This window comes from Notothenia rossii (assembly GCF_949606895.1).
Source record: "Notothenia rossii genome assembly, chromosome: 5".
NCBI classification, from domain to species: Eukaryota; Metazoa; Chordata; class Actinopteri; order Perciformes; family Nototheniidae; genus Notothenia; species Notothenia rossii.
Genome location: NC_136903.1, coordinates 69,645,741 through 69,667,568, shown reverse-complemented (window position 1 = coordinate 69,667,568; position 21,828 = coordinate 69,645,741). Strand labels below are relative to the sequence as shown.

At 39.4% G+C, this 21,828-nt stretch overlaps 1 protein-coding gene across 1 annotated transcript; it reads left to right on the top strand.

Annotated features, from left to right (window-relative positions):
• The first annotated feature begins 723 nt into the window (after nt 1-723).
• shmt2 (serine hydroxymethyltransferase 2 (mitochondrial)) lies at nt 724-20,035 on the top strand. Its single transcript, XM_079684295.1, has 12 exons — nt 724-873; nt 7,044-7,235; nt 9,409-9,488; nt 10,669-10,869; nt 11,070-11,151; nt 13,080-13,202; nt 15,854-15,993; nt 16,214-16,376; nt 16,725-16,824; nt 17,751-17,906; nt 18,509-18,616; nt 18,745-20,035. Exons 1-12 carry the CDS (start codon nt 841-843, stop codon nt 18,870-18,872), a joined length of 1,506 nt encoding a protein of 501 aa, XP_079540421.1. The 5' UTR covers nt 724-840; the 3' UTR covers nt 18,873-20,035.
• The last annotated feature ends 1,793 nt before the right edge of the window (nt 20,036-21,828 follow it).

Here is a 21,828-nt window from a genome sequence, read left to right as displayed (position 1 = left end):
ACGCCAACCGACATCTAGGCCTACTGTAACTTTACTTAGATTATTGAGGGCGCACAATAACTGACTTATTAACAGTGCTGGAAGAAGAATATGTTTTATTTGAGTGAAAAGTAGCAATACTAAAGTTTAAAAGTAGTTTTTACTTAAAAGTCCTCTATTCAAAATCTTAATTGAGTAGGCTACAAGTGTAAAAGGATTGCTGTCAAAATATATGTAAAGAAAAAAGTACTCCTCATGCGTAATAGCACATTTCAGAATCGTATATAGTGAGTATAGTATATAGTATTTTGAGTTACTGGGTTACTATAATGATTAAATTGAGTTAAATGTAATATATTTAAATACTTCTGCTGGATATTATCAAAAGATAGATATATGTAAATGTTTATTTAATAATCAGTTTATATTTTGTATTAACTAATAATGTAAATCTAAAAAGTAACTAACTAAAAGCTGTCAAATAAATGTAGTGGAGTAGAAAGTGCAATATGGCTTCTAGTAGTGGATTAGAAGTATAAAGTCAACTGAGAATATTCAGGTAAAGTTACTATCCACCACTGCTTATCAATAATACATATGGTGATATATTTAAAACTCGGAACCTCTTTGGATCTTTATTATGGAAGTTTTGGTAAACTTAATTCATTAATTTTCGTAAACGCATTTCGTAATCTTCAAATGTCATGCTTGTGTAATTTTCTCTCAACGTACTACAATTCCCAGCATCCCTTTCGGCCGGACAACGTAGCCAGCGTTGCCAACTACTCCAAGCTGCCTTTCTGAAGCCTGACAGCGGTGAGTCGCCTGGCCGTGCTGCTTCTTCATCCCTTAACTGGAACCATGCTGTCCTTCGCTCTCAGACAACTCACACGGGTATGTGTATCATAAAGAACAGTTTTTAAGTCATTGTTTATTTAAAAGGTGTCTTAGCAACCGCCCCCGTTCTGTACGGCTGAACTGTTAGCTAGCTTTGAGTTTCAACACGCGTTGGTGTCTAAATGTCTCCCCTGGGCTCTAGCATGTCATCAAATGTATAGGTATTTGCAGCAGTGAAGCATAAACTATCATTTATTTCGTCTTGACATTGCATATTTCACATTATGGCGGTTGTTAGTTAGCTGATAAGCTAGCTGACTGTCAGTGCATGTTACATAGCTGCAGCTGTAGTGGCCACGTAATGATGCAACAGCGACTGCTCAGTTTCATCATGTGGGAAAACATCACGGATTATCAGAAAAAACTTTAGGTTTAGCTACTAGTATCTGTCTTTTCGTTTGTATTTATGGTATCTGTATGACCTTATTTGATAGTTATCACCATTATGCCTTTTTTGTTTTGTTTTCTCACTTTACATGGGTTACATTAAGTAAAATTAAGTGCTTCAGTAATGGTGATTGTATGCAGATAACACATTGCAGAGAGGGTTATCAGCCAGTGATAAACAGAAGGTCCCTGAATAACGTTCAAAGTACAAAATACGGCTGATATACAGCAAGAGCTCCGAGAAAATAGTAACTTATTACTTTGAGACAATTATGTAAAAGATCAGGCTGATTGGTCAAAGCAATAGTAATTTTTCAGAAGTGTCAGCAGATTGGCAGTTTATGCATTTGTGTCAAAGCAATAGTCATAGTTTCAGCAGATTGTGCAATAATAACTAGGGTAGCTACAAGGATAATGTAAGCCTAAGAAATATTTATTTATGGTGAATCTAAGCTGAAAGGTCTACCTTTTTCACTCACTTGCAGTTTATTAGGTAGCTTAATCTAATAATGAAACTATAACTTATTTTGTTGTTTTTTCATGCATAAGATACAACAATATTTCACAGTAACACAATCTGCAGCCATCCATGTGACTATTACAATGACAACAAAAACCTTTCTCAAAATGGGAACATTATAACCTTCAATGTTATTTATTATTCACTGTGAAGAAAAGTATGTCCACTTAAACTTCATAAATAACATTTGATTATATATCAGTTGACAAGTGATCATTTCAAAGTTATGTGAAATTTTATAGTTTGACATCTTTTTTTTATTTAACTGGATCCGTTGAGCCTGAATCAGGGTGATTAAGTTGCTGACAAAAAAGTTGGTCCATTTGTATTTTTATCCTAATTTTTGCACTTTATGAAGTGACCCATTTTGAAATGTTCTGTAGTTTCTCAGAAACAACTATACCAAATATTTGCCAATGTATGTGGCATGAGTTCAGACCAAATTGTATTAGTCACTGTCAGTTTGTCTGAAGTTTCCTATTAAACTGAATTATTCACGTGCTTGCATGCTTTTCCTATTGGTGGTAATCGATTCAGTGTGCATCGTAATTGAATTTCAAAAGGACTCACAAGACTCTTTTTTTATTTGTGGTTCCGGCATGCAGTGTCCTCCTCACAGGTTGTGTGTGAGAGAGAGAGTTAGCTTACAGTCCTGTGCAGCTATTTCTAGTGGCGGCTGACATCCGGTTTGACAGTTTAATGGTGTAATTTGTTGGTAATTTATGAACAGTTTATTGTTCTAAAGAGGTGGACATGTCCACTTTGATACTTGTTTTAAATGGTAGATCTGTTGCTGAAGATGATACTGTTTTTAAGAAAACAATGTAACTAATCCCATTATGAAAAACCCTTCTGCCTGTACAAGAGTCCTGTTGGCTTTTGTTTACTTAATGCTTCGATCTTTATGAACACAGCACACACAACCGTTTTCTGTATTCAATTAAAACATGCAGAGTATGTGTTCGGAGCAGCTCAGGACGGAGGAGGAGGAGAATTTGATAAAATAAGTTATAATTTTCATGAAAACATACCAATCGCAACCTTGTCTATTGTTTAAAAAAAAAGAGGATGGGACGCGTGTTTTGCTCTTATATATTTTGTATTAATATCAAGCTACTCCAAGTTACACATAAGGCCTTGACAAATTTGTATGTGTTTTTTTTATAAATGTTTACATGGACCCCCTTCCCTTAGGGGAATTCATCCACAAAAAACACATTGGACGCTGCACTAGATCAGAAACCAGAGGAGACTGTGAAGTCCACCGTAGACAGACCACTTTTGGACAAAATGTCCTCTCCATTAAAGGCAGGTCATTCTGGAATAGCCTCCCAACTGAGATACGGGATTGTCCCACTCTCAATAGCTTTTAAAGGTCAACTCAAAGAATGGTTGAGCAACAAACAGACGTGCAATCACCGCTGAATGCACTTTAATACAGGGGTATCTCCATTTTTATCTTTTCTTGCACTTTATATGTCGTAGCTGCTATATTGTACTGCCATGTGGTAAATACTTGTGTATGCTGCTCTTGCTCTTTTGCACTTTTTGCATATCATGTATTTTGTTTTTAAAATGTAATTTTCTTAAATGTTTTATGTGAGGGACTGCGGTTGGAAATTAGCTCAAAGCTAAATCTGGCACTGTTACGCTTGACACATTTGAATGTTTTAAGTGTTCATTACTGTGCATTGTCCCTGCCAAATAAACGATTACATGGAATAAATAAATGACATTCATTACAGAAATGTTTCAGTAGTTTCAGACATTTGATAGACAAAACAATGAATTTGAATCAAGAAAAATATCCGATTTATTGATAATGTTAGTTATTGTTAGTTGAAGCCTTAGTTTAGTCAAGTTTGATAATCCTGCCAGATAGCCCTTTTTACTATATATTTAGATTTCCAGGAAATGAAAAAAGACATAAACTGTCCTCCCTTTACTGGTTATATGAAGTAACTTTATAACTGACTTTGCCAAATTTCTCAAACTTGCTTTTTTTTGGTCCAGACAAGATTTTACAATGCAGAAAACCCCAGTTAAGTATTATGTTTGAATTAAAGTGCACTTGACAGGGCTAATGAGAGGGTTGTGAGCAGAGGTTTTCTCAGACGAGCATCTGTGAACAGTTCAGTCCACAGCATGCATCTACACTCCATGAGTCACCATGAAAGCCCAGTGTGCATCCCTTCCACCATCATCACAGGAAGTGTTGTGGAGAGATTACAGCATAAAGCTTCCTCCCACTCCTCCCTAAAGATTGGCTTTGCCGGCATCGCTTAAGTCTCTGATTGTCACCCTGACAATCCTTTGACCCGAATAGAGTGAATCTGCCCTGGACTGAGACTCCGTCCCTTCACGCCTCTTCACCCCATCCAGGTTTCTCAGTCTGTGTTATCTAGACTGAATCATAGGGCAATTTGTAACGGACAGCCCAGCTATTAGTCAGTGACGGGGAAAAAAGCAACTACATGTCAGACCGACGGATGTTGCTGCCCTGTTGACACTTCTTCTTTTGAACCTTACATATCTTTCTTTTTTTTCTCGCTACTGTTTCTTCTCTCTGGTCCCTTCTGTTTTGCTCCTGTTACCTGGGTGATTGTTGTTTGGTATAGCCACTGATGGACAGCAGTCATCTGTAAAATTGACTCGCCTCAGGAGCTGCTACAGGAAATCGGAAAAAATAATACCAAACTAGTATTAATAAAATGATTTTCTTTCTTCCCTTTTTTAATTCTCTGTTGTTGGTCTTTGGGACCAGATGTTTGACAGGAAAGGTAAACTGCCAACAATCACCTTAGCGTTGTCATGCAGATGCCGTGCATCTGTGACTCTGCCATAATCTCGTGCTCAGCACAGAGTTTGATGTGGCCTATCCCAACCCCTTTTCACAGCACAGTTTTCATCAAGTTCACCTTCAAACGACAGCATCATCTGTCGCCCTAAAAATAGTCCCACTCTGACATATTTGGTGCTTGTATCTTGGCTCTCACTTTTCTTGGATCAGTTTACCTTGTGCTCATTAATTAATCTCTCGTAATGATCAGGGCTGAGAAATGAGGCAGGAAAGTGAAGAGGCCGACCACAGAGACTGACCTTTGTGTTTGTTTAAGCTCAGTGCTGTCTTATTTGGACGCCATTGAAATTATGTTGCAGACATAGTAATAAAAACGCCACATGAATGCCTCTCAGCTGAGCGTGCTAAGCAGCTTAGAGTGACAGGATGAAGACGGGAAAATAAATCCAGGGATGAAGGTGGAGACGAGGAGGAGGAGGAGGAACCTTGTCTGTTTTGCAGTCTTCAAAAAGTGTTTATAACCATGGCAGTGTTGGCTTGTGTTGGGTTTCCTGCCACTGCTTTCCCCTGCCTCAGCCCTGGTGAGTCCCAGCTGAAGTGCAGACAGCGAAGGACGGTTCTCGTCAAGATGTAATGACCCGTGTGATTTCTCAGCGAGAAACTCGTCCTCAGAGGCTGCCCAACCTGTCTCCCCAGGCCCTCGTCTCTTCCAAAGCACAAAGGAGGGGCCTTCTCCTCTTTTCAACCATTCACACTGCCACTGGTGACAGAAGGCCAGAGTAGAAACTGTTAGGGATCGGCCATTAATGTGCCAGTTGTCTCCCCCCTGGTGTCTCTCTTCTGCCCCCTCCACCACCCCAGGGAGCAGATGAAGAGGAGCAGTGGAGAGGATGGGCCTCACAGCGATGCACTAGATGAAATATCTGCAAGCTGCTCCTCAGGATGAAGTGCCTTTTTTCTTTTTCTTTTTTAACAAAGGGTGTCGAATTATGAGACTATCGCTGGTCAGCTTTTATTATTTCTTCCCAACATTAACGCTCTTAATTGTTTTTCTTAAAACTCTACAGTTACTGCAGTTGGTTCACAGTGCAATAAAGCCACTACAAAAGATGAATTACCCAAACATTTCCTACACCACATGGAATAAAGCGTAAATTGCGTTTTTTGTGTTTTGTTTTTACAAATAGGCGTCCTCAACCAGTACTGAGCATTGTGTTAATTACTTTTTAATGATGCTATTAAAGGGAGGTTTTCCTTCTCACCCTGCACACCTGTACAGATGATAACTATAGGTTGGCCGTGGTGGGATTGATCTCCAAACAGAGTCATCATCATATTGTTGATTAAATGATGGGAGAGGGCCAATTTGTTCTAAATGCAATCAACCTGTCAGGGATTTTTTTTTTCTTCTTTTCGGAGTGTTCTCCCACACAGTGCCCTCGCTGGGTTCATGCAGAGATCTTAAGCATCGAGGCGCACACATAAAGCTTTATTACCTGACAATGATTTGTGGCCTAGAAAGGTTTTATGTGTAAATGGCAGTGAAAAGAAACTACTCAATGGAATACATACCCAGAAATGTAGTGTTTTATTATCAGGCATAGTGCATCGAACAAACAGGATTGTCGAATCCTGTCTAATTTTTTTTTTTAAAGAGAAAAAGACAGTGAAAATTGAATGGAGTCTGCACACTCACATGATGGGGCATTGCAGCAGCAGCAGGAGAACTCGCAGCCCCAGTCCAGATTAGATAAGCAGGAAGTGCTGAATCTGTTCTCTATATTCCTCCTTCGCTACACTGAGGCTGTAAAAGTCGGTCCCTCAGTTTGTAGAAGTGCTGATAGAGGCATAATTGAACAACCGTGCTGATTATTGATATCATGGAAACACACCAGTTTCTAATTATACCAAGCTGCATATTAGAGAGGAACAGAGAAGGGGACTTGAAATGTCTTCTCATTTATATAGGACAAATCAAGCTGTTGCCTTAAATATTTAAAAATAATCAAAGACATTCTGTAGAGAAATAAAGCTGGATGAAACATGTCTCTTGATTTCATGCTGATCCCTTTTTTGTGGCTGAAGCTCCCACTAGTTCAATCCTCATAGAGAATATACAGCTCAAATGCATATTGTTTCATTTGTTGTCCTCCGTTCTCAACACCCACATTTAAATCTTGTTAAATGTTCCTGATAAAATAAAAAACCAGCTGCTACACAAAGACTAAATATTGTCCTATATGTTTTTACCAAACATATGTCAAAGCTATGATCATTTGCATTGCAGTTCAATGATTGAAGTTAAATAACATAAACCATTGCAACTTGTTAGTCCCTTTTTAGTGCAATCATCCATAATTACAACATGTGTTCATGATGACTGTAAAAACTGTATATAACTAACATACTTTCAGTTTTTCTCCTTCCCCCTAACCCTAACGACTTCTCCTCTGCTCACAGCCTCTGTGCCAGCGAGCCCCCGTCCGTCTCTGTGTGCGTGGCCAGCAGTCCCACGCCGCCACATACTCAGTGGATGAAGAGCGTCCGTGGACGGGCCAGGAGAGCCTGGCTCAGGATGACCCCGAGATGTGGGACCTGCTGCTGAAGGAGAAGGACCGGCAGTGCCGCGGCCTGGAGCTCATTGCATCTGAGGTCAGTCACTTTCACACATGATGTTTAACGGAGTGTGATTTGAAGGTTTCAGTAACTGAACAGTTCACACACAGAGGAGTTCAAGGGGCTTTAAGAGAAGGGAGATGTCATAAAACACTGCCAAGCCTGGTTCATATTTTCATCGGGTAAAAAAAAACATCCTTTACAAATGTTGTACTGATTTAGATTATTTTAAATAAACAATAAATGCGTAATAGCTGGAAGCAGAGATCTTGTGTGTTGGCAGTGCAGGTGGTGAGAACACGTCATCACATATGTTTCATTTTTGGCAAAATGAGTGAATGAAGACTTTCTAGCTTCTTGCATATCCTGGTCAAATGTGTTTTTCCATATTATTGCTGGCAGGCAGCATTGACAGAAAAGCTCTTATAAGGTCCATCAGGTTGCATGCTGTAGATAAATGCAGTACATAAGTACAAATATTGCATTTGAAATTCATACACTGCAGCATGTGTAAATGCATTCTTTATTCATGTTGATTCCTAAATCACCTTGCTGCTGTATGTTTTAATATTCTATAGCAGTACATTTGGTCTTTTTAAAAATATTTTCAGTATCTACTAGGGCAGAGACACTGTGACCTTCTGACTCAAACAGGAATAATAAAACGGACATCACGAACTCTGACAAGTTCACATCAAGTTATTCAAACATAGCTAGTTCGATAGTGAAAACAAGCACTGGATACAGTACTTTGTGTAAACAGGAATCTCTGAGTTAATGCAGAAACATTTGGGTTCCTCTTTGTTTTCATTCCAAGGCTAAATTATGTGAAATTGAAAAAAAAATGCTCTTCCAAAAAGCAGAAGAGGTTTTATCTTGTATTGCTAGTTCTCTCTCCTTCTCTCGTTTCTTTTTCGCCACAGTAGTTGTTCAGTGGAGTATATCAGCCGCCTCTCTACACACAGCCGGACCGCTGTAGTGTGAGATGAAGTTGATATCTCCATTCTGCCTCTTCCCCACCTTACTCTGCTCAGGCAGGCATTCCTTGAATGAAAAGACATACGTTTTAAAGCGCACAGACACACACACACATACACCCACACAAGCACGCACACACACACTAAGAAGCAAATGTTATTTTTCTAATGTATGCACAGTTGTGGGCATGACAGACGGACGCAGCAGAGAGCTTTTACTGAAGCAGTTATTTCCCTTGATCTCCTCTTGGCTTCTAGTTGAAGCATTAGCATAACCACACAGACACCTACAAGACACACGCACATACGGACACACATACACGTTAACAAAGAGAAGAGAGTGTGGAGACTAGACTGTCAGACTTTATTACTGGCCAGTGTGTTAATATACAGTAAAGAGTGTAAGTCAAGTGGCAATACCAAGAGATGCATCCATAGTTAGTTAAACAGACAGGATGTACAGTATATTAAACATTTGACATGTGTAATTCATTATCCTGTACAGTGTTTTAAGGTTACTGAAAAATAGAAGTATTGTGGGGAAACTGTTTTCATGACTTTACAAAATAGTTTAAAGAAATAATAGTGGTACTTGTTTTAGCTCTAATAGCATATCCAATATTAGGAACTCCAAGTAAGCAATACTCCTCCAGAGAGATAACCACTAAAACGCGTTGCTTCAACGTCTCTTCTATGTGTTTTCCATCTCTTCTAACCAAAATAACAACAGGTAACTAATTAGTGCTGTTGTTTTGAACCTTTGACAGAGTGTGTTTAACAATGGCGTTGAACGCGGCTTAGCAAAACATAACCACACATAATCAATTCTAATAATCATAATGCTGCACTCAAACTAATAAAGTTGAAAAGCCTCAAAGTCTTTGGTACAGCCCTACCCCTTATGCAACAAAGCATGCTCACTTAAATGTGTTTTTCTTTGAAAATGCATTGCAAAGGGATTTAAGAAAGGCCATACCAACGTTTCTCAGCATGGGCAGAAAAGTTTATTACATTATCTTCTTGTATCCTGCAGCAGCGAGGCGATAAGCATTGTGAAGTGCAGAGTGTTAGTCTATGGAAGTCCACAGGTTCAATACTGTAATGGTTGTCTCTAGCTGGAGGGGGGATTTCTCACTATCACTTAACAGACTTTAATTTGCAGTCCTTGTCCCTTCTGTCCACTCGCGCCATTGATCCGAGTGTGTGTTTGCTTGTGTGTGTTCTCGCCACAGAATTTCTGCAGTCGAGCAGCTCTGGAAGCTCAGGGCTCCTGTCTGAACAACAAATACTCTGAGGGCTACCCAGGGAAAAGGTGAGTGTTTATGCAGCCACGCCCCAGCTTATTATGTTGATATTCTCTGCTTTAGGATATTTGTTACAGACATAAACATACACTGGTTTGTACGCTGTTCTCTAGCTTGCCCTAAAATAATACATGCCAACCACACAACACATAACCCACAGCCTCTTTGCCAAAGAAGATTCCTGAGGGGGTACATTGGAGGAATTCAGACCCCAGGCTGATAGTTGCATGATTTTTATTTCCAGTTTCCTATTTCCTATCCTGTATCAGAGGCAAACAGAGAGCTGGCCTGTTTTTAAATGCTTCTCATTTCATGATTTGTATTCCTGTAATACAAGCTGATACAATAAATCTCCCTCCCACTGAATGTGTTTTTTGATTTTTAACCCCCTCCCCCCCACTCCCCAACATCCTACTCATCTTCTCTTCGCAGTTAAATGTAATGAAACAAAAGGATAATGTCATTGAATGAGTGGATTGTGCAGAAGCCATCTGTTGCTTCCTCATCTGTAATTTCACCTGAGATGCCCCAAATCTGCTGTGGGCAGTGCTGCTGACTTAAATCGGCTATAAGTAGAAATGTGGATGTACAGCGTGTGAAAGTGCTACAATGTGAAAGGGGTCTTTCGTAAAAGTGGTTAACGGGAATTATCACAGAAATCTCCAGCTCCACCGACCTTCATCGTGAGATTCAGCTCGTTGTTTAGCTGTTTGTCCTTCAATTGTACAGTTTTTGTTCACTCTCACCTCTTGCGTAATATTCAGCCACGTGCTTGCTGTTGACATTCCATTGTAGACTATTGCTTAACACCAGAAGCATACAAACATTTTTAGTGACCAGCTGGTGAAGACTGTAGCTGCTGAAGACACACATATTTCCCTCAGGCGTCGGTAGAAACCAAACACATGACTAAACTGGAATTTGAGGCCACATTTTTCAAATTCCCTCAAATGAATTATAATGGTACACTGTGACTGCTCAATGCTTACATAGGCAAGTGTATGCTAACAAGTTTGCCATATGACCTTACAAGGTGTTAATATGTCTGTATTGTAGGCCTGTGGCTTAAGAAAGAATACATTATTCAAGGTTTAGATTTATTTTTGAACTAAAACTTAACTTTTGCAGTTTATATGCAGGAGCAGTGCACCTGTTGGCCTAAGGCTGTATTTTCTGTTCTGCACCCAGATACTATGGTGGAGCAGAAGTGGTGGACCAGATTGAGCTGCTGTGTCAGAAACGAGCCTTGGAGGCCTTTGACCTGGACCCAGCTCTGTGGGGGGTCAACGTCCAGCCGTACTCCGGCTCCCCCGCTAACTTTGCTGTTTACACCGCCGTGCTCAAGCCCCACGACCGCATCATGGGCCTGGACCTGCCCGACGGAGGACAGTGAGTAATAACTGCTGCTTTCACACCTGCACTCTTTCACTTATTCTATCTAACACCCACACTGTTTGAAGCTGTCCTAGCTTATTTGTTGGTCAACACTAGTGTGCCATCTGCACCTCATAAATCAAATAGTTTTGAATGTGATTCAATATTCTTGCTATTTTTTACATTTGTTTACATGTTCTTCTGTTTCATTCCAGTCTCACCCATGGCTACATGTCTGATGTGAAGAGGATCTCAGCCACCTCTATCTATTTTGAGTCCATGCCTTACAAGCTAAACGTAAGTAGAGACCCACGCTACTGATATCAACTAACATGTCGTGGACTTTCTTATACCACAAAATAACCGTACACAAGTTAAATCGCAACGGGACAACAGTTTGAATTTGAAACAGTTTAAATCATATTATTAGTTTATTTTTGTTACGTCTGTTTTAATAATGTCTTATCCTCTTTCATTGACAGATAAGAGGGTTTTTCTAAAGTCTAATGTTTAAAATACTCGTTGTTAACTTGGTCGCAGAAAAGGTTTTCAGAATCAGCTGTTTCTCAGCTTGACCTCTGACTTGACCTCCACATGAACCAGTTCTGCTGGTCAGAACTGCCCATGTGTCGGGGTGCAGGGTTCTTCCATGTCTGCAGAGCATGGCTTATTGTGCTGCAGCACACTGTCTCACGGCTTTCAGTTGTACTATTGATCATCTCCGCAACTTTGTCCGTTTCTTTTCTTAATTTTGTAGTCGTGTTTACAGTTCATGCTTGCAAGGAAAAAATACAATGTGTTGTCTAATTTTCTTTTTGTGCAATCCTTGCAATTCACTGTAACAAGAAACTGAAAAGACTGCATAAGACCATTGTGCAACAGTATTACCAAAACATATAGCATATTTCCTGCTTACAGTAAACCATATTTTTTTTAAATGTTGCTGATACTATGTTGGCGAAGAAGCTTCAATACTTTATCTACAATTATGCCAAATATTTTAGTCTTAAAGTCTTTTTGAAAAATGTTTTAATGACAGGATATTGATTTAAATACACAGGAGAATCTAGGGGACAAGTGGTCGCTTTTTGGGGAATCCTGGTTGCTTTTTTGCCCACACGGGTATGACACAAGGCAGTGTGGGTAGGGATTTGATGTCTACATCTTAGCCCAACTAGTGCTTGCTATGGCCACTTCACTCGAAAGGCAAACATACAGCCCTATACGTGAGTACTGTTTGTAAAACATTCAAAGTGCTGTTTTCAACTAAGACAAAATCTGTAGGACCAGGGTCACTCAGATGCAGGGCTTCATATATTAGTGTTTAGTATTTTATTCCGGGGTCATAGTTGTGTGCTGGTGTTGGTAGCGGCTGATGGATTGCCCTGAGAGTCTGCGTGTCCAGGCCTGCTGATGTATGGGCCGGCAGCACCCCTCTGCGAGAGAGATAATGGGAAATCGACAGGCTGGCCAGCACCACTGGCTCTGTCTTCACAATGAGCAGCTTGATGGAGCGAGGGGGCACCCATAGATGTGCTCTGGAGATGGGAGATTATCAGGTTGTCTCAATAAAGCTTTCCCTCCTCGTTTTTTCTCTTCTTTTTCGTGTCTTTGTCTCGCTTATTCTCTATCCCTTTTGTCTTTCACTTCCTGTTCCATCCTGTGGCTGTCCCCCACCTGGTTTGTCTCTCCTCTCTCATGTTTTGAGTACTGGGTTGGAAATGCAGGTTCAGACAGGCACACAACACACTGGTCCTTTGACAGTTCCAGACTGACAACATTTTACAAGACTCAGACATGCATTCCCTGAATAATGGATGTCTACCGTATATCTCAAAGTGCTTATTTCAATGAGAGTAGATAACGTCTCTAAACCAACCTCTGATCTGTTCAGCCTCATCACATCAGTTGAATAGACCTGTGAAAGGTTGAATTAGGATAAGTAGGGGTGCTTTACTGCAATCTTCTTCCTTGATATTATAGGATGAAATGTCTCATTTCGATAAATTCCTTCCTTTTTTAAGGTAGCCAAAGTACTTCAAATGCATCTGCTTCAAATGGAAAAAATCTCTTCGTGTTGATAAGTTTACTCTTGATCCTCAAGATATCTGACATGTATTTTTTTTCATCCCCTCGCGTTCCTCCTGAACCGTACTCACCCTCCAATATGCTCATATTCACTTTTTTCCCCTCCTCAATCTGTCTCCCTCTCTGTTTCTCCGCAGACTGCAACAGGACTCATAGACTACGACCAGCTGGAGATGACGGCCAAGCTGTTCCGGCCCAGGCTCATCATCGCTGGCACCAGCGCCTATGCCCGCCTCATTGACTACGCCCGCATCAAGAAGGTGCATGGAGAACTCTCTCCTTATTCAAAACTCACTCAGCTTTTGTGTGTGTGTGTTTTGCTCCACCTCATCCTCTCCTGCTACCTGTTTTCTGATCCAACATTGTGAAGGTCACACCAGCTTTGTCCTCTTATTTTAAAGGTCACCCATCATGCCATTTTTTGTCAATAGCATAGGACTCGGATATATAAAAATATATAAAAGACATGGCTATGAAGTGTTTTGCTCAAAATACCAAACAGATCACCCATTCTAGCCATGCCTCATATCCTTCTATTTCCCTTCCTGTTACTAAAGTGCTGATCCGGGGTATAAAGCTTTAAAAAAAAAAAAAAATTAAAAAGAGGGGGCGGGGCTTATGCCTGCTCATGCGGGGCCCGGCAGATACTGTCTAAAATAAATACTGCGGTGATGAAACGCCTGAAACAGTATGGAGCTCAAAGGCTTTCTCTCTTACTGGTTTACCACAAGGTGAGTTCTTTTTGTATTTCCTGCTTCTTCACACATGCTCTCTCCAGTACAGGTTAGCTCTGAGTGTAAGCAATGCTTGCTAATGTAAACAAAGAACATATTACGTCCAAAACACGTCAGGCATTTATTATGATAGTGACGTTTCTGATAGTGCCGTGGGTCCGCCATCCGATGTGACGTAATTTACGTTTTATGAGGGTTTTATTTTCTGACGCCGCCTGAGTTCCCTGACACACCGGGGACACATATTTATGTATAAAAGACGTATTTTGCATTATAGGTCCACTTTAAACTCACTCAACCTTTCCACTGCACTGACTGTCAGGCACACCTGCTCCTCTTACTGATAGCCAGGATTAATCCAGACTATATTTTTTATCATTTCTGTCCACTCTTGTCTTTTAGGTGAGTAAAATAAATAATCCAGCAGTGTAAAAAGTAAAAGTGCTCATTCTGCACAAAAAGCTGCCCTCAGTAGAAACCTGTCTGCTGTAAATACTGAGCATTCAATCTTCGACATATCCAGACACAAACAGTTCTTCGGCTCTTTCAAACTTGTGCACACCACCACATATGCTTTCTGCTGCCTACTCATCCGCTCTGAGTGTGGATTCTCGCGCTGACTCACGCAAACACAGCAGCAACTTTTAACTACACTTCACTGCTCTCTTTGGCGGTGCACAAGAGGCCCCTTTATCTGTTTTGTAATACCCACCCTCTGATTCTCTTCAGTCCCTCCATGACTGCTTCCCTTTGTTGCAGAGCCTCACTTTAGCTAGTACCATCCGATGGAGTGTCCCTCCATTACAGAGCTGTGTTTTTATTAAGCACCGTAACTACTTTGCCACTAGACCTGAAGTGGGGCCATATTTCCCCCTGGCATGTCTCTGTGCAGCTCTTCTCTGTTTTATGGCAGCAGGCAGGGCTCCTCTCCAGATTTTCAGTGTTGTTACCTAGATTGGAACAAGCTTCTTTTTTAAAATCTGAAATTTGTTTGACTGTCTATCGGCGTTCATCAGCTACCGCACACATCACCCTCTCGTGTTCTTTACCCCCTCCAGTAACCCTGCCTTCTTGCCTGCCTTTTAATCTAATAAACATGTGCTGATCCAGTTTAGATATGAGAGCAAGGAAGATTGTCGTGATAATGAATATTAATTGGAGCACTAAAAAGATTGTTTACGGCTCTGATCATTCGCCAACGAGTCATTTGCATGTTAGCAAGCTATTTATTGTGTGTGACTTTTTCAATAAATGCTGGAAAGAGACAGCAAGGATTTATTGAATTACACTGTGATATTTCGGGCCTCTGAAGACTGCCGAAGAGTGTAATAACACCAGCTCAGATTTGAAACATATGCCCTTTTGAAGTGATAGGTAGTGCTTACAAATGTAGAGTTATCAAAACCTAACCGTGGTGGTAACATTTCTATTATTGGAGCAAAAGGTTTTTGTGTATCACTTTTTTTTAATCTCAAATTTTTAATTTGAAGCCAAGCGCATTCAAGTAAAATATAGAGGATCACCTATGACAAAAAGACAAGTCTAAATGTGTAGTTACGTTTTATAGTAACTGTAATACTTTCTAGTACTAGTGTGTATATATCAAGAGTACTACAGCATATACAGAGAAGTTAATACATATTTGGACATTCACATTTTGCTCTGCTCCAGGATTTTAAATGAAACGGTGATTGAAGTGCCGCATTTCATCTCACCAGAGGTTTGAGTGTGTTCACATCTATATTGGGATAACGGTGTATGACTCTCACCTTTTTTGAACATTGCCCCCAAATTTTTTTAAATACTGAAAAGGAGAGGTTTTTATGGCCAAACACTGAAATGTTCATAGCAAGCTAAATCAGTCACTTTAATATTAGGCAGGAACGCCCCTGAAGCAGGCAGAACGAGAACAAGGAGAAACAGTGTGGTAGACTTCAAGCGGTTATTATTGACTGTATTGGACATAATCTGAACTTGTCTCTTGTCTATCTAAAACTAGGGCCATTATTCCAACACTGTTACTAATCTTATCACTTTAAGTTGTATATATTTTGATAATTTAGGGTCTTGCACCTAAAAAATGTAGAACTAGAGATTTAAAAATAACGTAGTAATACAAACCTTCCTGTCCCATGGTGTACATTTCAATCCTAACTATGTGTCTGTTCCCCCCTCAGCTGTGTACCGACATTAAGGCCTACATGCTGGCTGACATGGCCCACATCAGCGGCCTGGTGGCAGCCAAAGCCATCCCCTCTCCGTTTGACCACGCTGACCTGGTCACATCCACCACACACAAATCCCTCCGCGGAGCCAGGTAAGAGCTAGAGATATTTCAGTCAAATCTCATTAGAGCCTCTTCACTGAGCAACATGGAAATGAGTACTTGTTTTTAACAGTAGTAATAGTAGTCAGTAGATGGCTGATGTCATACAGTTGGGGACAAATCCAAAACCTATTAATGACACCTTGTTTGATTTTAAGAGAAAAGGAAAGGTTTCAAATTCTTTGTCAGTCAATTAGTCTGTTCTGTCCAGGGCTGGCCTCATCTTCTACCGTAAGGGCGTTCGCTCGGTGGACAAGAAGGGAAAGGAGATCGTGTACGACCTTGAGGACAGGGTCAACTTCTCTGTGTTCCCCTCGCTGCAGGGCGGCCCTCATAACCACGCCATCGCTGGTGTGGCTGTGGCTCTCAGACAGGTCAGCTCAGCACACAGACACCCCATTTCAATGAAAAATGTATTTATTATTATTTTAACGATTCATCACCACGGTCTGCTATTTCCTAATAAGAAGTTTATTACCGCTTAATCACATTTTGCAATGAAACTTAATCTTACCGCTAAGGTGCAACTTGACTCAAGAACTTGTTCCCTAACCCTGCTCTAGGCATCTGCTCCTTCTCTTTCTGAATTGTGAGCTATCTGGAGCATAACGCTGTGCAAGGCAGCTACTGACTTGTACCAATATATGTTTATTTAGTTTTAAAAAAAATGTCATTAATATTTTTTTGACCTCAAACTTAAAATCTTGGTATTTTGTTTCCAGACAATGTCTCCCATGTTCAAGGAGTATATCGGCCAGGTTATAGTGAACTCCAAGGCTATGGCTACAGCTCTGCTCAGCAAAGGCTACACCCTGGTATCAGGTAATGGAACTTGTATTTAAGCATTCGTTTGAGACACTGGCTCTGCTAACAGCAGAAAGAAACACAGAAGAACACATAACACAGTCAATAAACAGAAATGTCCTGCCACAAAATGCAAATAATGCAACAGAAAAGCATTTAAATTCATGATGTGCAAATAGGCTAATGTCAGTGCAGCTGTCCTGTCAGTCAAGGGAATAAAACCAGATGAAGGCAGTCACTTTCTGGTAGTGAGCAAGTGCTGGAATCTTGTACTGCATTTCATTTGCTGGCCTCAGCTCTTTTTTGATGTATGGCCTTCAATGTATACCCTTAAAAATACAGACTTGTCCTGTGCTTACACTGCATTGTGTGCATGCTCCTTTTTTCAATCCCTTTGTAGATGTAAAAAACTGAAACAAGGTTTTTTACTGTTACAATCCATTTTTAGTTGACACTATTTGAGAGAGGTGTTGATTAGAATGTGTGATACAAAAGGGTTTAACAACATATTGAAACGCCTCTTTGTCTGTATAATGTGTAATGCACTTTATATGAACTGATAACTTAGGGGAAATGTGGTGCTTGTACTAAGCAAATATGAAACAATAAAATAATTCCTGTTTGTTCATTTCCTGCAGGCCCGAAGTAAGCTGTGCTTTATCATAATGGCAGTCAATGAGTAATATTTTAGTTTACTATGAAAATAAAGCAGATATAAAGACAAACATGGACAAATGCATGAGAAAGAAGTCAAGCATTGGAGGTGCCAAAAGCCAACTACCTAACAATTATTTGAGTTTCATCATTAACTGCTCAGTTTCATATCAAATAACAATACCTCATTCATAAACTAAAGTAAAGGTTTAAAAGTGAAGATTGTGTCTACGAAGTCTCAGACTTTCCTCCTCTTCAATTTATTTTTCTAAAAATGCTGAATATTTCAGATGGGACTGATAACCACCTTGTCCTGGTTGATCTGCGGCCTAAGGGCATTGATGGAGCGCGGGCCGAGCGCGTGCTGGAGCTGGTGTCCATCACAGCCAATAAGAACACCTGCCCGGGGGACAAGAGCGCGCTGAGTCCTGGGGGCCTCAGGCTGGGTGAGGAGCAGCTTCACTCTACATTTAACTGGACTTAGACAAGCTCTGTTTTACTTATTATTATTATTATTATTATGTAACGACGAAAGAAAGTTATTCTGATCTGTTTATTCAAAAAGTTGTTACCTTTTTAATACTTGGTAACTTTGTCAAGATAATGTGTTGAAATGTTGGTCAGCTTTTCAGCATATTGCATCACATATTCAAATAATAGTTAAGGTTTTTCTTTGTAAAATGTATTTTGCACTTTGCCTTTTTTTTTCTTATTCTCTTTCCCTCACTATGTAAAAATGTAGTTCTGCAGATGGAAATTAGTCAGCCACCGATTAAGCCACAAGCACTAAGCAGATCATGGTTTATTAAATATGTTTGTGTTTTTAATCATCTTCCAGGAAGTTCAAGAGCTCCACATCTCCGCTGCCACATTTATAGCATTGTCTTTAGGCGATACTCCTTTTACCTTCTAGCCATAAGGTTCTTAATGGAAGGAAATGCAAAAAACTTTATTGGAGAGCGTTCAACCTGTAAAAGTGAGAAAACGCCATTTCCAGTCATTACTTTGTGTTTTAAGATGCAGATGTTGTGTTCTCTTTCCTTCCCAGGTACTCCAGCCCTGACATCCAGACAGTTCAAAGAAGCTGACTTTGTGCAAGTTGTTGAGTTCATGGATGAAGGCTTCAAGATTGCCTTGGACGTCAAGAAGAAGACAGGTAAGCACAAAGTTGTTAGAAAAGCAACAAAAGTACAAAATGCTGTATTTCATGTTAAATTATAAAATGCTGAAACGGCAGTCGTAGTATGCTGAGCTTCCTTCTCTCTATACTGCTGTCTTCTCTAGGAAAGCTCCTGGACTTCAAGAACTTTCTTCTCCAGGACTCTGAGACCGTGGCTCGCATTGCCAACCTGCGCCACCGCGTTGAAGCTTTTGCCAGGCCCTTCCCCATGCCAGGCTTCCACGACCATTAGACCAACCGACGTAGAGTCTGAGCGGCCATGACAACCGGGTGACAGAGGAGTGTATAAGGAGAGGGAAACAAATGTCAATTGTGGTGGGTGCCTGTGAATCAGGAGGACTCCCTTTCTTCCAATCACATCTGGAAAGGTTTTTTATATTTCTTTATCGCAGTAATCTATCAATCTGTTCTTATAAAAATGTCGCCTCCATGTTGAGGTCAAGATAAAAATAACATTTGACCGATTTTTGTAGAGCCGAAGAACCTATTTTCTATTGTATGTGTAAAGATCCATCTCAGATGTCTTCACTCTTTCTTTCTTTTTATGTGGAAAAACAAAACAACAACTCTGTGGCTTGATTGGCGACTCATTTGTTATTAAAATAAGCGTCACTGAGAGGTCTTAATGCTGTAAGTCTTAACTAATGTCACATATGTAGATTATTATATTCACATTGAGATATGTGCATGATGCTTTCTTTAGTGTTTGTGACATCAGGTACACAACGAGGCTTTGCAAGAAGTGTTCTGCCATACCATGTTCTGTGCTGGCCTCTACATTTCTGTGAAGCCAATTTTGATGATCAGAAATGTACCCAACAGATTGTCAATATATACTCTATGAAAGTTAGCTCTCTTCTGAATTGTGCAACTTGTCTCCAAAAGCAGACTATACAGGTGGACTAAATAATAGAAGTCGTTTACAAAGGTAGTTTCTTAAAGCAAAAGTAAAAACTCAAGAGATTCAAATAGTATAACTAAATGGTCATTTGTATTAAATTGCATTACAAAAGGACTATGTCTGCATCATCATTTTTTCTTTAGGTGTATCATTTAGTCAAATGTTTGCTGTATTTTTTTGTAATTACAGATAAACTACCAGATGAAATAATAACATAAATGTCAACCTGAATTATTTTATACTTTAATTTGTGTGTGTTTACAGAGAGTATATACTTTTCTATGAATTATTTTCAAAGAATTAACAAAGTAACATCCAAAAGATATATGTGAAGGTTTCCAATACCAGCTGATTAGTTGTACTAGAAGAAAGACTATTTATAGTGCAGTCTGCCTGTTTTAAGTGGCATACATTTTATTTCACCACGGTTTTCAATGATTGAAACTATGAAGCAACTTGATTTAAAAAAAATAAAAGTTTATTTCTGCTTCACAGATTGGAATTGTTGTCATTATCACTGTGAGGAAGCAAGATTTCTGTTTGTGAAATGATCGTACAGCACAATCAAGAGAAGGCTTTTTGAAATGGACTGGTTACTTGGTTACTTTCTCACTTTGCACAAAACACAGCTTCCAAAGTGAACCGAATCCTATGAATTATCCACAACACAAGTTTTTGACAGCCCAATGGAGTAGATTTTTGCCAAAATACACCAATAAGTATTTTACTACAATGTTCATAAACCTGCTGTTTGTACCATCTCTGACGTGACGGCAATCTTTGTACGTCAAAAGTTTGAACTAGCTTAAAGCTTAACTTTTTTTTAAACATTTACTATTATCCAACTCCTAATAAAATCCAATAATGCAAACACAATTTGTGATGTTTATTTGATAATGAAAATCACTTTTTTCACAATTCTACCAGAACATTTTATGGTCATGTTGTTTTCAACTTCTATGAGATGTCTGTATTGTTTGTTGTAGAGAAAAACCTGAGTTGATTGATAAAATACTCAACTTGTTATTGTACAGTATTGATTAGGAGAATAACTGTATCATAGTATGAGTAGTGGAGTTGTACAGTATGTAGTTTATCTGGCAGGTTTTAGGATAACAACATACACTGAAGTACAAACAGCACCATCCTACATTTAATCCCACCACTTTAAATGTTATACTCGGTGAAATGTATGAACTGAACTGCAGTTAAATGTGTTTTAAACTACTTTACTTGTGCTTTAATTGAATATCTCCATTCCATGCAACGTTATACATCTCTGGCTCTACTTAATAAGAATGTTGGATTTTGTACTCAGCTACATTTATCTGACCTCTAGTTACTTTACAAACAAGATTTTTAAAGCGAGTTCATTTGATATGAGACTCCCTCCCTGCTTATAATGCATACACAAGGCCATGAGGATAAAACACAGATCAAGTAACCAAGTGTAGAAGATTTTTGAATGAATTTGTATTAGAGATGATTGTAGTAAGTAACTAACATATACACAATTGGGCTACATGAAAGATTGTGAAAAGCAATGCCAGTCTTGTTGACGTTTTGTGAAGTATAAAGCTATGAGTTTAGAACAAGCGGCTCTTCCTCCCATCATAGTCTTGGTTGAAGGCCTGACCAACCAAAAGGAAAACATTTTAAATGGTTCATTTGAGTTTTGTGGGCATTTGAAAGGACTTCAAGATACAATCTACAAAATAATAAAGATAAATTAAGTAGGCCTACTTAATTCGATTTTATTATTTTTAAAGTTGACTTTGTACTTTCTGAATGCAGGATGAGAATATGGTTGATTGTCAACCTTTACATGCAAATAATGTATTTTAGTTTAATGTCGCAAAGACGAGAAAAATAAATATAGCAGATGTATTAATGTAAAGCAATGTCAATAATATGTAGGCCTATAATAAAACTGTTGAAAAGACAAAGTGCTAGCCAGGAATCTATATAAATGTAGCTTTTACGTTGTTAGACCTTACAGTCGGTTAGGCCAGTGTTTTTCAAAGTGGGGGCCCCGACCCCCCGGGGGCCGCCAGGGGGGTCACGCAAAATCTGAGGGAAAGGGGAACCTTTTTTTTTTTTTAAGTTACTTTTTTTGTTGTTGATGTTATTAATAACTGCATATCTATCAATTTATGTGTCCTTCGATGCTAATATTTTTAATATTTTGTATTTATTAATATGTTTGTTTTTTGTTTTTAAATCACACGACCACCCTTCAAGCAAATCAGAATCGAGCTTTTGGAGCAAGTGAGAGCTAGTGAATATT

What these genes read in the sequence shown, in the direction of transcription:
- shmt2 (XM_079684295.1), top strand. Translation starts at nt 841, where the DNA reads ATGCTGTCCTTCGCTCTCAGACAACTCACACGG. An exon ending in GACCTGCCCGACGGAGGACA is followed by an intron (nt 10,870 to 11,069) that starts GTGAGTAATAAC and finishes GTTTCATTCCAG; the next exon opens with TCTCACCCATGGCTACATGT. An exon ending in GGACGTCAAGAAGAAGACAG is followed by an intron (nt 18,617 to 18,744) that starts GTAAGCACAAAG and finishes TGTCTTCTCTAG; the next exon opens with GAAAGCTCCTGGACTTCAAG.